The following is an 18,981-nucleotide window of genomic DNA, read 5'->3' on the forward strand; positions in this document are numbered from 1 at the left end:
TCAACCTTCTCATCATCAGATATAGGGCTGTTCTCTGCACTAAGTTTCACATATGGAGGCAATGGAACCCCAATTGTTTTCCCCTTCCCAAGTGCCATTTTTTTCAAGAGATTTCATCTTTGACAACATGGCTTTATACCATTTCTTGCTGTCCTGTCTGTCCATTGCTTCCTTGAAGCAAGACGGTTCACCACAATCTGTCAACATGACATAATCAGCCACATTGTTTGCACCAGGAACAAATCTATCAAGTTGTCTAATAGCCCTAGATGATATCCTAACCCAATGATCATTATTTGCTGGTTATTCCTGCAAATTTCCATTTTCAGCTGCTTGTCCTAGCATTTCAACCTGCAAATCAGCATTAACAGCTTGCTGTCCTATGGTTGTTCCTGCACATCTAGTGGTTCATTATTATGGGCAATAGTTAACTGATCATTTCCAGCATTATTTTATGCATTTACAAGTTCATTTACAGCAGGTATTTGCTGATGTACAGTATGCACATTTTGCTGTCCAAAAGGTATTTCTTCCCAAAATACAACCTTATGGACCTCCTCAGTCTTTTTGGGCTGTTTATCCATACGATCTTCCCGAAAGATAACATCGTTGTTGCGTACTACTTTCCTTTTCTTGGGATCCCATAATCTATACCCCATTTCACCCTCGTCACCATATCCTAGGAAAATGCATTTACAGGACTTTGGCTCAAGTTTGCTGCGTTTTTCTTTATGAATGTGCATAAATGCTTTGCAGCCAAACACTTTCAAGTGTGCATACGAAGGTGGCTTGCTCGACCACGCTTCTTGGGGAACTCTCCCCCCTCCCCCTCCCCCTCTCCCCCAAAGACATGTTTGGTGACTGATTAATCAAGTGTACGGCTGTCATAACAGCCTCTGCCCAAAAACCATGGGATAATGCAACATGAGACAGTATCGTACAAACCTTATCTTGTATGGTCCGATTCATACGCTCTGCAACTCCACTTTGGGGTGGATTATGAGGGGTAGTGAGCTCTCTCTTTATCCCTTTGCTGTCATGAAATACCTGAAAGGCCTTGGATACATATTCCCCACCATTGTCAGAGCGAAGACACTTAAGTGTCTTATTAGTCTGATTCTCAACCAATGCCAATAATTTTTTAAACTTGTCAAGCACTTCATCCTTGCTACAAATAGGGTAAACCCATACCTTCCGTGTAGCATTATCGACAAAGGTGACAAAATATTTCTTTCTCCCTAAAGATAATTCTGACATCTGACATACATTAGAATGTACTAACTCTAAAGGAGAAGATTTCAACGAAAGAGACTTCTTATGAGACGTCTGTGCATGTTTACCATAAACACAATGATCACAATGCTCAAAATAAGCATAACGAAAACAAGGCAAGTAATCCAAACGAGAAAATACTTTTATTCTAGTTTGACTCATGTGTCCCAACCAGCCATGCCACAAAGAAACACTTGGCTGCTCGATCACGGCAACAACATGATCACTCACACTAGATACATGGAAGGGATACAAGGTATCACTTTTACACTCTAGATCCCTTACAGATATTCCATTTTCCATCACCAAAGATGGTATGTAATCCATCGTCATCTAGCTACCCTGCGCTAATCAAGCTCTTCTTGAGCTGAGGTACATGCCGTACATGCTAAAGTGTGAAGACAGAGCCATGCTGAAACTGCAACTACACACTACCAATACCTGCAATGTCACATACATAGTTGTCCCCAAGATGGACAACACCATGTCAACCCCCTCCATAGTCAGAGAACCACTCACGATGAGGGGTGACATGAAAGGAAGCACCTAAATCGAGAATCTAAGTATGCATATCATCATCTATATCCGCAAGTAAAGCATGTGTACTAAAGTGTGAAGAGACCAAGAATACGTCATTCCCACTGTCATTGTTTTGAGTGACTATATTCATCTCTTCAATTGTGACACTACTCTTCTTAGGCTGACTCTCTTTCTTCTCTTCCTTGCTATCATCTGTCTTTTTGCCCTTTCCTTTTTCTTTCTTTCATTTGTAGCAATCACGTTTGAAGTAATCCTTCTTGCCACAATGATGGCATTCAACATCCTTGCCACGTAATTTACTGCGTCCCTTGCTATTAGATTTGCCTCTCTGCTGTAATCTGTCCCTAGTATGCAAAACACTGGAAGACTTACTGGATGCATTGTTCTGCCAATTCATTTTTTCCATGAGTAGAGCACTCTCTACATCAGCATACAAAAGAATCACATTAGAATTGCTCATAGCAGTCCTAAATGTATCCCAACTCTCTGGCAGAGTGCAAAGCAAGAACGTAGCCTTAAATTCTTCATCAATCAAGAACTTCAAGGCAACCAGCTGGCTGAAAATGGAGTTAAACTCACTCAAGTGAGTAGACATTGTTATATCCTCTTTGATACGCAAATCCATAAGCTTTTTCAGCCAATACACTTTGCTTGCGACACTCTAATGTCCATAATAGCATAGGCAGAATCCAAACCCTTCAATGTTAAATAGCAAGGCATTAAAAATCGATAGCTCGATGGTTGAGTGTGCAAGCTCATTTAACTCATCCCAATCTTCCTGTTCCATGTCTACGGACTTTGCCCCTTTGGTCTTAATCGGCTTTGCCTGCTTCTTCTGCAACAGGATATTATAGCATTGTTTTTGCCAGACTGCAAAGTTATGTGCTCCTTCAAGCTTCTTAACGTGCATGAGATTACTATTGTCACTTCTGCCAGCCATGATTTTCAGCCCAAATGTGACCAAAAATTTCAGCAAATGCAGGCCCAAACTATCACACAAGTGACCAAGGTACAAAAGAGTACCAACCAGCAATAAATGACCACGTAAAAGCAGAAATTTCAGATCTGTAAGTAAATTTTCAGAAGTACCCAACCTCGTGCTACAACACTCCACAACTGATTACAGCTGTTTCAAGGGCATATACATCACATTACATGATGATAAGTCCCAAATTTTAGCTGCAATTTCTGTTGTACATGCACCCACGGGCACAAAATTTGACACGCACGGTCAAAAGCCCCAAATTTTTTGTGCTCAAAGCCTCAACCATACATATGCACTGATTCTGACATGCATAGAATAGGCCAATTTTGCCAAAGTAGAGCAATTTCAGCAAAACCCCCAAATTCTTCAAGTGTGTGCATCAATGTCAAGAAATTGGGTAAATTTCAGCCCAATTCTTGCATGTACATGAAAAGCCCCAAATGTCAGAGGCAAGGGGGGAGGGGGGGGGGGGGGGGGTCCGTTGACCCCATGCAAGTCGCCGCCCGCAACTATCCTGTCCGTCAATGCCCCGCTAGTCCCGCCATGACATTGCGCAACGCGTGGCTCTTGTCGACTATCGTCATCACATCACCAGCCCGTCGCGTCGCCTACTCTCCAGTCGACTGTAGCAAGACAACAACCATCGCCTACTCTCTAGCATCCACGACCTGCCGTGTGCCCTACAATGACGACTGCATATTGTCGTCTGCCGCTCATCAAATCTGCCGACTATTGCCCACCAACGACTCATGCTCGCCTGCGACTCCTGCTCACCTGACGTCTCGAGAAGTGTGCACTCCTTGCTTGCTCTGATACCAGTTGTTGAGCTCCGAGGGAGCAGGAGGATCGAGACACGCAGTGCTTACTAGCAGCAGAGAGAGTGTAAAGTAGCGAGGAGAATGAGCACGACTTGTGGGTACAATGACGAGTGTACCTCTTTAGGTTTTTATATAGATATACATATGAAAGTACAAGTGTGCTAAGGGTGTCTTCACACCCGAGCACATATAAAAGGCTCGAGGGGCCTTTATTTCCAACACTTTTCTTAGTATCTCCCATTATCTGTTGTTTCCTAGCTAGATGTTTCCTTTCATATCACAATTTCTTTATTCTACTTGTGGAACATGATAGCTCCTTGAATTTCAAATGAATCTATGTTGTCTCATAGACTGATTTGGCCTTTTGAAGACGTTAATACAGCTCTCTCTCTCTCTCTCTCTTTTTTCTTTTTTTTTTCCGTGCCCTCTCTCTCTCTCTCTCTCTCAGGCCCATGGGATTGCTACGCGATGACAACGCCAAGAAGTTTAAGCCATACATTACAACCTTTCCAGCCCATTCTCCCCTATCTTATTCCCCACAAGTAATGGGATGGCAATATGCATGAACATGAATGGCTGTCAAGAATGGGAGTAGGAAGATTTACTGTTTTGGAACACATCCCAGGTTACAGTGCATGGCAAAACAACATTGGATCATCCCCCATTCCCTCTCCTTAATTGCTAAGTTGTGTTATCCAATTCCATCTGGTCACAAACTCCATTGTGAAATAATCACAGTATATGGTTGTAAGCAGGTTCACTTCAACTAAATGAAAGGTTGCTTGGTACATCCATCAATTAAAAACCTTTGCACGTATGGTTGATGAGTCTGCATTTTTAACAAACTAGCAACACTAATGTCCTCAAACTGAACTACCTCATCCAAAATGAACTCATGAGAAGCGGCATTAACATACCTATGATGTCGGAAGAAAATGAAATCGCGTTGATTGTGGAAAGTGACAGCACGTCTCCCACGAAAATTGGGAAGTTGTGCAAAAAGGGAAGCTAACATCCTGCATAATACAAGGTTACATTTTGCCCCTCCTTACACAGCAGGGAAAAGAAAATATCCTGTGCAAACCAAAGTAGAAAAAAGAAAAGGGCAAGAAATTTGACCTCCCAACCCTATGGCCAATCCTTGTAGTGAAATTATTTAATATCAATTCAGGTAAATGGCTAGTCGGTTTTCCATGACCCTATTAAGAAGGGTCAAGATATTAACAGTTTTGAAGTGTGAGCATTAACTCAATCTGACGTAAGTTTCAGAGACCCTTACGTCTACTCTGCTCACCTTAATTTTCTTGCTCAACACAAGGCTGGAAAGCTTGAAATGTGCAGTTGGGCCATCTGGCAAACTGATTACTAGCATTCCATCTGCCAAAAACAAAATACAAACTTAAATGTGCAGCGGCATCCTTGATCAAACTGAGTATTCACATTCTATCAGCACTCACTACAATTTACCACATCTAAAATTGGACGTTTCACAAACCAACCAAAAGGAAGCAAACTGATCTCTACCAGCCATGCAGAATGGTGAGCCAGCAATTAAACCTTGAGAGGCTCAGTGCTGTCAGTAGTTATGAATTACCAAGTCACACATGCCATATACAATGTGCATTAAACCCATCAAAGATACTGCACAACCATGTAAGTACTTACTTGGCTCTTTACGATTGTCATGAATGACTATAATAGCCGTAAAGTCCTGATTCTTAGCATACTTCACAATCTGCAGCAACAAAGTTTGCAATGAAAAGAGCAGTCAATGCTATTGAAAGATGGCACACTGCCAGCAAAACCTCTTCTGACCTTCTTAAGTTCATAGGAGCCCCTCTTGTAATAGTGAGCATTTGGAATAACCCGCAAAAGCTCTGCAATAAACTTGATTGTAATCTGCACACAGAAAGATGAGAACTAGTTCTTCTTATTATGAAAATGAATGAAACTATGAAATTAGCATAGTCAAAGTTTAATACAGCTGTCAAAAGATTCCAGAAAGCATACCGTTGAGCACCACCGAGAAGAGGTGATTAAGATCTTTGGTGTAACCTCATGCTTGAAGTAGCCACTAAATTCATCTGCCGCATCCTCAGCATGCAGCTGCCATCAAAACCTAAATAACATGTAAGTAATTTGTATGAGGTACTCCTACCATGAAAAAGCATTGACTCTCTCTTTAGCCTTACAAGGGTAAACATTCTCAAAAGTACTATTGAAGTGGGTTGAAGTCTTTTTGGCACATTAGAGAGAGACTTAGAAAGCATAGACTAAGTTGTAGAGAAAGTTACAACACACAATTGAACAACAAAGACAGCATTGTCAATTCAACAGAATATTCCATTGAACTGCCAAGAACAAAACATTCTCAATGTTTCTTCCAGTTTGAATGTTATTTAAGACTTTTTGGTTTCAGCATCAATACTCAAGATAAAAGACTGCCATAATGTCATATAGACTCAAAAAAGAGAGAGGCCTAAAACATTTCTACATCATTGAGCAAAAATATGGACATTTAGAATGGCCCTAGATGGTCATTTTAATGTTCAAAAAGGGGGCTTTTAATGATTTGGCTGACTTAGTGATTAGTCTAAAAGTTTCATCTACTTGGTACTTTGTTTGAAGAGCTTTTGACTATTTAAAGCCACTCTTGGTCTTCAATTAGTCATTCATGGCAGTCACCATGGAGATCATCTTGGTAGCGTTCAGCTTTCACATCTTCTTCTTAGAAACTCTGTTCGTGCCCAGTTGCAAGAAGCAGTGAGTTGTTAGCAGAGTATTTGTCAGCTCATGTGTGAGTCTGAGCTTGATCTGGGTTGGGCATTTTTTTAAGGTATTTTAGGTATTTTTCTGGTGTGGCATTTTATGCCATTGGGGCATTTTTATGCACCAGTCGGCCAGCTTTAATGCTGTCCGACCAGCATTATTGCTCCCCACTTTTTCAGCCTATTTATACTCAGTGGCTCCTCCTCAGTCAGTCACTTCATCTTCACCATCTGTAGACTCTGTGGAGAGAGTAGCCAGTGCCAGTGCCCACGCAGCCAGTGACTCACTGTTGTATGCAACTGTCTCGTGTTCAGATATATGGATTCCATTTCCCGTGCATACATCTGAGTTCTCATCTGTATCGTGTTCTTTTCTTTTCTCTTTTTGTCTTGTGTTTCAGCAGTTTATTTCAGCACATGTTTATGCTTCCACCGCTGCTCCACTTCTGACATGGTATCAGTTTTCAGGATTTGTGTTTCTGCTGTGTTTTCTTGCTGATTTCAGGACTGTTTTGTACCCCTGCTGATCAGACGACTGCTGTCGCAGCCAGGCGACCTGTTTTGGGGCTGTTTTCAGCCTGCGTTTTTTGCAGTTTTGCCATTGCCTGCTGCCTCCGCACCCTCTGCTGCCTACGCACCCTCTGCTGCCTGCGTTTTTCATCTGCAGCTGCTGGTGACAGTTTTCTACCTGTTTTTCTCCAGTTTACAGCCTGCGTTTTGCTGATTCAGCGTCTCTCGTGGCTGGGTGACTGTTAATTTAGGCCGTTTTTGCTGTTTTTGGCAGTTTTTGACTGATTTTTTGACTTTCTACAGCAGATTTTGTCTTCTATTGATCAGATTTTGGGTTATCTTGCATGTGAACTCTCATTTTTTGTAGTCTGTGCTTGTGTTTTGGCTGTGTTTCCTCTCTCAATTCCATCTATTCTCTACTTCTCTTCTTATCCTCTCCATATGGCTCCTCCGTGCACTTCCACTGATGATAAGTTACATATGACCTCGATGCTTCTTGAGCATGAGACATCCTTGAGATTACAGGGGCGGCTTCCGGCACATTATGGAGGTGAGGCTTATGTAGCTTCAGAGAGGGGTGACGGGAAGAAGAAGTCGAAGGCCCAGTGTTACCACTGTGGCAAGAAGGGACATTTGCGGAAGGACTGCAAGAAGTTAGCGGCTTCCAGGAAGAAGGAGCAGAAGACGAAGCGGGATGCTGGCTCTACCGACGAGTCCTCTCCTTCATCAGATTCCGACTCTGATCCTCCGGCCAAGGTGAAGTCCAAGGCGTGGAAGGGATCCTCTTCTTTGGATCGCGGGAAGGGCTTGGTGGCCTCTTCCTCGGCTGCTTTCTAGTGGTGGTGGTGAGGTCATCCCTCACGACTCTCTTGTGCCAGAGAGGGAGTGTGAGCGGGTGTTCAAATGGGGCAGCCACGCCTCATCTATACTTTTATACAGGTGCACAGGTTCCAGAGAGGGACATCCCTGACGCATCGATTTCGGTCTAGCGGAATCAAATCCTGGAGCTGGGATTGACATCCAGGTTCATGCTGAGCTGGTTATCTCACAGAGAGCGGGAGGCTTTCGTCTGGAGCTCACATGAGGGGACACTTTGGCGGTCTGGCCAAAGGCAGGGACTCCATGGTCACATATGTTCAGAGGCATTTTTGACAGGATGGTCTTGTATGCTCCTGCGAGACATTGGTGATGGACACAGAGACATTCTATGATCTTCTCTATTTTCAGGTGTTTGGTACGATCGACATCGACATTAGGTTCTCTCCGAGGCACCTTGGTGGTGGCTTGATCACCCACTGCTTGGGTATCCATGGTTCTACTTGGTGGTTCTATGTTGTATAGTTTCTGATCCCTTTTCATTGTACTATTGTATTGTATCAAATCACTCATGATCTGAGAGAGGGTGTTAGCAGAGTATTTGTCAGCTCATGTGTGAGTCTGAGCTTGATCTGGGTTGGGCATTTTTTTAAGGTATTTTAGGTATTTTTCTGGTGTGGCATTTTATGCCATTGGGGCATTTTTATGCACCAGTCGGCCAGCTTTAATGCTGTCCGACCAGCATTATTGCTCCCCACTTTTTCAGCCTATTTATACTCAGTGGCTCCTCCTCAGTCAGTCACTTCATCTTCACTATCTGTAGACTCTGTGGAGAGAGGAGCCAGTGCCAGTGCCCACGCAGCCAGTGACTCACTGTTGTATGCAACTGTCTCGTGTTCAGATATATGGATTCCATTTCCCGTGCATACATCTGAGTTCTCATCTGTATCGTGTTCTTTTCTTTTCTCTTTTTGTCTTGTGTTTCAGCAGTTTATTTCAGCACATGTTTATGCTTCCACCGCTGCTCCACTTCTGACATGAGTAAGACTACCTGCATACTAAAGTGCACACAAGATGGAGGCGAGCCAGAGTGTCTGTGGCTTGATCAAGTAGATCGAGACAGAGTGAAGAGCTGTCGCGGATAGGACAATCACGCAACTTTGTACATTCGAAGTGCTGGATAGAGCTTAGGCTTGTGGAACCAATAACTGTACAAATCTATATTCTACTACTGTAATAAAGATTTGAGGATCTCTTCCGCCTTTCTTAGGTTCTCTTTTCTTCTATTGAGTTGTGTATTACGACTGTGAGTCTTACAAATGGTATCAAAGCCGACTCTCTATCATGTGCAAGGAGCGATTGCATTGAAGACTCCCACCAAAAAACCAAAAAAAAAAAAAAACTAACCAACAGGTCGTTTCTTCTCTACAGCAATCTATAGAGATTATTCCTTTTCCAACCATGGCTGCATTGTACAAAGATGCTTTGTACACAAATCTCACAATCTAAGCAGAGGCAATACAAGCATCGGCGGAGGCAACATGCTTGGAGGTTTTCTTGCTTCACCAAGAGCTCACTATTCTACAAAGTAAGATGACTTCCTCTTATTTGACAATCTCCTAACTTTGGTTGCCAATATGAGGCAGCATATGCAAGTTGAAGCGACTGAAGCGATCAATAATCCCATATTCTATGGACAAAGAGTTTAGTACGATGGATCATGGGCTCCTACCACAACTCTTTGCCAGCTAGAAATGAGAGGGCTAGCACAATTCAAGTATCCCCCCTGCCAAGTTCACATAAAGGATCAAAACAAGCTAGGCGAGAGTACTCACCTACTTCTACTCATGTTTCCAATATTTTCAACCCTTCTCCATAGGGTGCCTCAAGCCACCACAAGCATTTCCAACCATCTTCTGCATTCCCCCCTTGTTGAGATTAAAACTGCATTATATATTGATTAGCTCTTTATTACAAGCCCAAAACATGCTTATGGCTAAAAGTTTCATTGAATGACTGCTTTCATAGTCCCATAAGCCAAACCCTCATTTGGGAGGATCTACTCATCTATAAATAGGAGGTAGCATGTCCACGCAGCCCATCCATGATTACATATTGTTGATGCCCTAATCTCTACTATCCACACCCCTTCCCAACAGATATCACAATTCGAGTTGTCCATCAATCAAGTACCTACATCCTGTTAGAATTTTTCAATTGTTGGCACTGCCCATGTAATTCGTGTGGTGTGGACACTTGTTAAAGTGTCAATGTAGGGTGTGTGTACCTAGTGTCTTTAGACATTAAACTAGTGACATTAAGGGCTAGAGTAATTTAGCCTAATTCTAGTTAGTTGGTGGAAGGTCGGTTAGGTCAACCTATGACCTAAACTAAGTTGTACTTTAACTATATTTCAATTCAGCAAGTACACTCTACTCTCTTGCTTCAGCTCACTCACAATCATTGTCTCTCATTTCTCTCTCCTCCATAACTGATGCATTTCTCACATTTAGTATCAAAGCAACTTCTATGCAAGTTTAGCTCGACCACCATCAACCAATACTGCTCTACCCAAGGTCTTGTTGTCACCAGCCTTTGTTCATGTGTGGAAGGAGAGAACTATCCAAGACTGTGTACTTGCTGTTTTCAGCAGACCGCCACCATTTGGCCTGAGCCGCCTGCACCATTAGCCTCCCAATCATGTTGCCTATGCCTTCTATGCCACCAATGGCACCTACTTCGCCAGTGCACTGCCACCTTTCCAAGCACCACCACCATCCTATGACCCACTGCCTCCTCCACTACTGACATTGTCTCCTCTAGCTGCACCTACATTGCCCTCTGGCCAGTGCCAACACCGCCTACATCTACTCCAAGTTCGCACCTCCAAAGTACTTGCAACGCCACCTTCGCCTACCTTAGTCTGCCACAGCTTGACGTTTGCCACTGCACCTAGAGGCACGCCGTATGCACCACCTGCTTCTCACCTACCTCCCTCCGCTGCGCTCTATCCACAATGCCACGCTGCTTGCAGCTCACACCAACACAACCTCCGCCTCCTCCATCAAACCAAACATCAACACCTCCAACACCTACAATAAACTGAGTACTAGCCATTATCGCTGCCATTACGATCACCCAAATTTCTAAAAACATCCAAAATTTGGGGCTTCGCTCAAATCAACTTCCAATGTGCGAATCAACCTCGAGCAAGCGGACATTGCACGATTTCTTCCAGATTTGTGCAACAAATTTGAGGCTTTTGGTCTAAAGGCTCCACCACACATTAGAGGCGGATTCCAACTGTTGGTTATTGTGACGGCACGCGTCCCAAGGTAACACATCGGCAATATTTCAAACTATAGGCATAAATTCCTTCAATTTCTTTGAAATTTTGCAAAGAAATTTGGAGCTTTTCCTTGACATGAATTCCAAGGCAGACGACAAGTGGTACAACAACATTAACTTGCCACATCAATCAGATTTGGCATTAAATTTTGGGGATTTTCAATAAAATTTAGTAAGATTCAACATTAAATTGCTGTAAATTGTTTTTTTGGGCACACATTTCGAGGCAAGTGTCGTACGGTAGTGCATTGCTGTGATTTGCAAGCTAAGTGCTGATTTGTGCAATATTGGGCACATTTGTCAAGAATTATGACAGTTTGGTACTTGTATTCTAATCCCATGTGGGGATTTTTGGTACTCAAAAGAATACATTCTATACTTCAGCTTGAAGTATTTGGTTACTAATTTTTGTGCATTATAGGCAGCATGGCACGTCATAGACATAATGATCAAAGTAACATCCTTGGTGTTCTCACTCAGGAGGACAAGTTTGATGGCACCAACTACCCTCTATGGAATTTCATGGTGCGTAACGTTCTTGTGTCGAAGGATTTATGGGACTATCTCACTGGTGATCAGCAGTGACCAAGAGATCTTGCACCTCAAATACCTCAGCATAATGCTAGATGATTGGTTGTTGCTATTGTTGTTGTTGCAACAAACCCTCCCTCTCCTACCGAGGATCAATGGAGGTGAGACTTAAAAGATGCACGTGCCCTATTTTTGATTGTCTTGTCAGTGAAAAGGGCTATTATTCTATGCATTCGATCTTGTAGAACCTCAAAAGCTACTTGGGATATACTTGAGCGTATGTTTGCAACATCTAATGAAGCCAAGATATCTTATCTCCGCAAAGACCTGGCTAATGTAAACATGGATTAGGGTGACAATATAATAAATCACCTCATACATTTAGGATTTGTGTGAGCAGCTGCTTAATGTTGATGAGGTCATTGAGGATGCAAAATTGGTCAACGTCACACTAAACTCACTTCTTGAGTCATATCTTGGATTTCACACCTCATTGATGTTGTCTTTAAGAGGGGAGCAACAGCCCCTTACATTTGTGGAATAGCAAAGCCTCTTGCTACAAGAGGAACAAACTCAAAAGAAAGTTGCATTGCATTTAGGTGATGTGGCTATGCTCTCAAAGTACAAAGGCAAAGGGAAAGTCGAGTAAAATGTGAAAAATCAACAAAAGGCTAACGTTAGACAGCCATCAAATAAGACTGCCCAAGACACAGAAAAGTCCAAGAAAATGAGGAAATGTCACTATTGCAAAAAGCCTAGTCATTATATTAATGAATGCAAGAAGAAATTGGCCAAAGAGAAAGATGACTCCGGTTTGGCTATCAAGAGAGATCAGCCAGCTAATCTTCTAATAATGATACTTCAACCAACTTTGTGGAGGAGGATTATGCATCTCTTACATAAAATTTGATTCTTCAATGGCTAATTTAACATTTAATGCTGTTGAAATCCAGCATACATGGTATTTTGACAGTGGGGCGTCCAAGCATATCACTCCTAGGAAGTGTCTCTTCACATCTTTGCATTCAGCCCCTGCAACGAAGCGTGTTACATGTGCGAACAGCAACAGTTATGACATATGTGGCATTGTTTCAATCATGATTATCGCAACAAATGGTTCCAATTTCATGCTTCTAGATGTTTTATTTGTCCCTCGCATCATAAAAAATTTGGTGTCCATATCTACTTTTAATAAGCATGGATTTTAGGTCATCTTTGAAGTGGCAAATGCATTGTCAGAGACAAAGAGATGGATTATGCACTCAAGCTATCTGACACCCTATATAAGGGCCTCTTTTTATTAGATACGTATGATAGATGGTCTCATGATGCTCTCTCAATCAATACTCTTTCACGCACACTATAGAATGCTGAGCTATGGCATGCTCGCTATGGCCATATCAGTTTTGGCAATTTAGTGACCCTTCAATGGTGTCAGATGATAGATGCATTGCCTCCAATGAAGACCCCATCTCCCCATGCATGTGAGGGATGTATTTTGGGCCAAACGCACAAGTTTGCTTTCAAGAAGGATGGTGCAGTAGATGTTGTTCAGAAAATGCAACTTATTCACTCCGATCTTTGTGGGCCTATGAGAACATGTGTACTTGGGGGTCATCTTTATTTTGTCACTTTTATTGATGACTACTCTCGGTACACATGGGTGTACGGGCCGAAAGCAAAAACTGATGTGTTTATGAGGGAGTATGCCTCCCTCCCTCACCCCACACTATCCAATCATGCTTGGATGTGTGTTGATAGTGCCAGCCCTCACCTGCGAACTTTGTTCCTCTGTGCCTTTAGCTAGCATTGTACATAGTCCCCTATCATGAATGCATTTTAAACATCTTGTTGCAATGCTTGAAGCTGAAACTAGCTTGAAGGTGCCAATACTTCACATGGATAGAGGGGGAGAAATATATGTCTCATGCTTTTAAGACATTTTTGCTTGAAAATGGCATTATGCATCAAGCCATATTAGAATGACACCTTAGCAAAATGGTATTGCTGAAAAGAAAAATCAAACACTTTTGGATATGCCTCATTGCATGTTGAAAAGCAAGGGGCTGCCACACAAGTTTTGGCTTGAAGGCCCTTAGTGTAAATCATGTCTTGAATCATATACCCACCAAAATACTAAAGACAATCACACTGTTTGAAATTTGGCATGGCAAGAAACTCAAAGTTGACTACTTTCAAGTGTTTGGATGTATAGCATATGCACATGTTCCGAAAGAGCTTCATGAAAAGCTCGATGACAAGGCTGTAAAATGCATGCTTATTGGCTACAATTTGAAGAGCAAGGACTATCGCTTGTATGATCCACAAATAAAGAAAGTTTTTGTGGGTTGGAATGTTATATTTGCTGAAAATGCTGCATTTTCACATAATTAGTTTGAGATGCCTACCATCTATGACATTGGTAATGTCTTCTAGGATCTTTAACCAATTTCTTTGCCTACTGTAAATAGCCAGACAGACATATTACAGCAAGTTGTTGCTGCACCACATGCTCCTGAACATCAAGCACTTGATGTTGGATTGCCTCATGCAATGGAAGACGTAGTATAGCATGAAAGGGCTGGCATAAATGCAGCTAAAACAGTCCCTAGATGGCTGTTACACACTCTCCAAGAGAGTAGAATGGATGCTCCCTTAACTCAGTGCACTAGAAGGGCTGCCAGGCATGCAGAAATTATACCCAGGGGGGCCGCAGGGGGCAGGGGGAGAGGGGGGTAGGGGGCGGTGTGGTTCCATTTGGCCAATTTTATGAAAGTACCTAATTATGATGAGCATATAATCATGAGCTCACTGTTAGATGATGATGAACTTACTTCCTTGGACAAGGCTTAGTAAGATCATGAGCTCATTGTTAGATGATGATGAACTTACTTCCTTGGACAAGGCTCAACAAGACGTACATTGGATGCAGGCCATGCACAAAGAGCTTGGACAAGGCTTAGTAAGATCATGAGCTCATTGTTAGATGATGATGAACTTACTTCCTTGGACAAGGCTCAACAAGACGTACATTGGATGCAGGCCATGCACAAAGAGTTAGACTCCATTGCCACTAACTCTACATGGGATCCTGTGGATTTACCACTTGGCAAGAAGGCTATTGGCATAAAATGGGTTTTCAAACTCAAATGCAAGGTTGATAGCACAATTGATAGGTACAAGGCACAATTGGTAGTAAAGGGGCTATGGACAAAAGAAGAGCATAGATTATGAGAAAACCTTTGCTCCTACATCCCATATGTGTACAATGAGATGTATAATTGCTATGGCTGCAAATTATGGCTAGAAAGTACATCAATTGAACATAAAGTTAGAATTTTTGAATAGGGATCTGCATGAGGATGTTTATGTTTCACGACCTCCACTATTTTTTATTAACGAAAAAGAGCACATAGTTTGCAAGTTGCATAAAGCTCTCTATGGTTTTAAACAAGCTCCTCGTACATGGTACTCTAAAATTGATGCTTCCTTGGGCAGTAAAGGGCTCAAAATTAGTCCAATTGCTCCCACTCTATATAGTAAGAATGAAGGGGGGGACTTGCTGATTATCATTCTTTATGTGGATGGCATGCTACTCACTAGACCTAAAGAGGTCAAAATTGCAGATTTCAAGGCTGAATTGAAACATGAATTTAATATACAAAATATAGGCCGCCTATACTAGCATTTGGGGATTCAATTCACCTGAAATCGGCATCGCATCATCATATCATAGTCATAATATGTGGACAAGCTTTTAAAAAGGTTTGACATGCGAGATTGCAAACCTATATGCACTCCTATGGAGCCAACTTAAAGCTATCTATGCATGATGGTGAAAAGATGTCTGATGTTGCAATTTATAGCCAAGCTGTTGGCTATCTTATTCATCTTTGCATCACATGCCTTGACATTCAATATGCAGTATCTCAAGTGAGCAAGTATATGCAAAACCCACGGACCATACATTGGCAAGCTATTGATGTTCATATATTTGCAAGGTACTCAATCACATGCATTATTATTTCCCAAGGGGGAGAGAAACATTTGCACGCTTATAGTGATTCAGGTTCCGCGGCAATTCAAACACTAGGCAGTCTACTAGTGGACATTGTTTCTTTCTGAGCCGTTCATGCATTTCATGGCTAAGTAAGAAACAACCTACAATGACTACCTCATCTTATGAGGCTGAGTACAAGGCAATCTTCATGACAATAGTGAAATGTGTATGGCTGCGTAGATTCTTGGTTGATCTACATATACCATTGGAGGGTCCTACGCCCATTCTTTCTAACAATCATAGTGCTATTGAAGTAGCATGAAATTCTACGTTTCAAGCTCACATGAAACACCTTGAGGCGCATTACCAATATGTCGGAGAGAGTTAGGTTAGGGTTTAGCAGCACGTGCACACTCACAATGAACAAGAAAACAGCAAGAGAGAAGAGTGTTGGAAGGTCCCATCCACTATGTAAGAATGAATTAAAGTATAATTCTTGAGGTACTAAGTATCACACCCATTGACAGGTATTCACATAGGAAAAAAACCCTTCTCCAACTAGAAGCTAAAAAGTACCCATGAGATAAGGGAGTGTCCACACCACAACACAGAAGGAACACGATAAGTATAACAAACCCCCCTCAAATGAATGATGTAAACGTATATAAGGAATATGCAAATCAATCCCTAAACGGTATCAAGCCGAGAGCCTTGTGAAATTCTTTGAGCTTCTCTCTAGAGAGAGATTTTGTAAACACATTTGCCAAGTTGTCCTTGGTAGGCACATAAACCAAGTCAATCAACCCTACATGGAGTCTCTCTCTGACATAATGATAATGCACCTCAATGTGCTTAGTAAGAGCATGAAAAACCGGATTCCTCGCAATTGCCATGGCACTCTGACTGTCTAATGTAGATAGGAGTGGGTGATTGTTGTCCCAAACTAAGATTTACAAAACGACATCTGAGTAATACGCATTCCAATGTAGTTGTAAATGCTGCCCTATATTCAACTTCATAGCTAGATGTGGCCACTGTAGACTGCTTGCTCAGCCAAGAAACGCATGAATCACCAAGCATGAAACGATCGCCACTAGTGAGCACCCTTGTGTCAAAACAACCAGCCCAATCATTGTCTATAAATGCATGCAAGCAAAGAGTAGAGCCTTTAGGATAAAAAATGCCCAATGTTTGAGTGCCTTTGAGATAACGAAAGACACATTTAACTACTTGCCAACTCCAAGGTTGTGCATAAGGCATGCCAACTAAGACCCCAAACTGAATATTTGGCCGTGTGTTACACAAATATAATAAACAACCAACAGCCTACTGATAAAGAGATGCATCAAAACATTCTCTTGCATCCTCAAGGGTAAAAATGTGGCATGTCGCAATAGGAGTTGAAATAGGCTTGCAAACTTGTATCTAAAAACGCTCAAGGAGCTGCCCAATGTACTTAGACTACTGCAAAATAATGCCCCCCTAAACTATATGCCAATTTTGACGTTTCTAGTATTCTTTGATTGGCCGACTTTATCTTTAGGATTTTATGATGCTAGCTGCCCTGATACATTTTAGGTATTACTTATTGCCTATTTATTCTAGGCTCCCTCCTCCACTGTTACTTTCCATCACTTGCAGTCTTCCAAAGCAAGCCCTATTGGAGAGAGGGAGCCAGTGCCATCGCCCACTCTGCCCGTGACTCACTATAGTATGCAACTATCTCATATTTGGTATATGGGTCCCATTTCCCGAGCGTATCTTTGAGTTCTCTTTGCAATGTTTCTTTGTTCTTGTGTTTTCTCCTCTCTCTCTCTCTTCTCTCATGTTGTGCAATCTATTATAGTAATCTTCTACACTTCCATTGATGCCTTCTCCCCACAAACCCTAATATCTCTCAACATAGTATCAAAGCATGCGACTCCGACATCCGTCTTTGGAGCAAAGCAAAGGTGCTCAAAGAGCTAAAGATCCTCATTCTTTGTTGACGTGAACAATGGTCGCATGATCAACAATATTCTCAAATTTCAGATTATTTATTTTCACTACATTATCAAGAAATACCATTAACTTCTTCTCCCTCTTACCCTCCCTTTATAGGTTTGCCACAGCAATGTTGTGGGTTATTCAAAGATAGAAGCATAGACCATTGGGTGCTCCTACCATGGCAAGAACAATCATTCCACCACAATTTATCATTGTCCACCTTTGCTTCCTACCCCACCGAAACCTTGCCATTCTAGGCAATAGAGATTGTTTTGCATCAGCTATTAGAGTTTTCACGCTCAAGGCAATAAAATGCATATGATACGCACTAAGCCCTTACAAGTAAAAGAAAGCTCTAAAACCTCATAAAGCAATAAGCCCTCCTAGAGACCACTGCAACGGACTACAAAGTTACCCCTCCCCCCACTTTTAGGTCCAATGGCTTCCATGGCCCACAACACTGTAGTCTGATCCACAAGAGATGAAGATTGTTGGATGCCACTGTTGAGATAAAGAATCATTCCATACTGATTAACCCTTTAAAATAGCCCCAAAACACGCAAATTTTCAAAAGTACCATTAAATGGGGAGTGATTCTAAAGAGTTTTTGTGTCCCACATGTACCTGAAAAGAATAGGCACTATAAAGGGAGCAAAACACAATCCTCCGATAGTAGGATATCGAAGGTAATGTTGAATGGTGTAGTGAGATGGAATCAAGCAGTGATGATGCCTCTCAGTATGAACATTCACATGGGGAAGAAGGAAATGCAATGTCTAATCTTGGACAAGGCTCACAACATGGACAGCAAGCTGAAGATGTTGTTGTTGGTCAAGTTGCAGGGCCTTCAAGGCAAAATGATGCCAATGAATAGCAAGGGGAAGAGAAATTTGATTATCAGTTTGAAAATCGAATGAGGACGACAACAAATCTCTTTGTTAAATTGAAAAAGGATCCTCAATTCACTCAATTTTTTAATACTCCTATGAAGGATAGCAACGGCAAGAAAAAGAAATCATCTTCTATGCCTTCAGGACAACAAGATATATCGAAGAAAATACCAAAGCCTTCTCATGAAACTCCCAATGATAGTAATAAAGAAAAGCAATTGGTACCAAGGGGGCAAGGTGTGCAAATATGAGGCCATCATAGAAGTGCCAACCCAATAGATTTTGGACAACCAAGCATACATGTAATGATGGGAAAGCCAAGATACTTTGGTGCTAGCACTATTTTTAATGCAATGGTTGGTCAAGGACCGAATATGGGAATGTATGGTACAACTCTTTATGGTATGTAGCAACCTATACATGGTGTGCAAGGCCCAAGCATTCGAGAATGGCTAGTAATATGCATAACCCTATGTATAGCAGCATTAGAATAATGACCCAGGCACAAAGTGGCATG

The 18,981-nt window shown here is 41.9% G+C and overlaps 1 protein-coding gene across 1 annotated transcript in view; it reads right to left on the minus strand.

Annotated features, from left to right (window-relative positions):
• The window catches only part of MEE49 (Ribosomal RNA processing Brix domain protein), a 60,514-nt gene that overhangs the window by 24,279 nt on the left and 17,254 nt on the right, over positions 1-18,981 (minus strand). Inside the window, exons 3-8 of the mRNA XM_087677947.1 lie at positions 5,626-5,721; positions 5,431-5,514; positions 5,281-5,350; positions 4,910-4,992; positions 4,735-4,814; positions 4,533-4,631 (exon numbers count right to left, since the gene is read on the minus strand). Of these exons, the coding sequence (XP_087534073.1) occupies positions 4,533-4,631; positions 4,735-4,814; positions 4,910-4,992; positions 5,281-5,350; positions 5,431-5,514; positions 5,626-5,721 (512 nt within the window). The remainder of the gene's footprint in view (positions 1-4,532; positions 4,632-4,734; positions 4,815-4,909; positions 4,993-5,280; positions 5,351-5,430; positions 5,515-5,625; positions 5,722-18,981) is intronic.

This window comes from Lygodium microphyllum, chromosome 5 (assembly GCF_053477565.2).
Source record: "Lygodium microphyllum isolate KBCC chromosome 5, Lygodium_microphyllum_v1.1.10, whole genome shotgun sequence".
Lineage (NCBI taxonomy): Eukaryota > Viridiplantae > Streptophyta > Polypodiopsida > Schizaeales > Lygodiaceae > Lygodium > Lygodium microphyllum.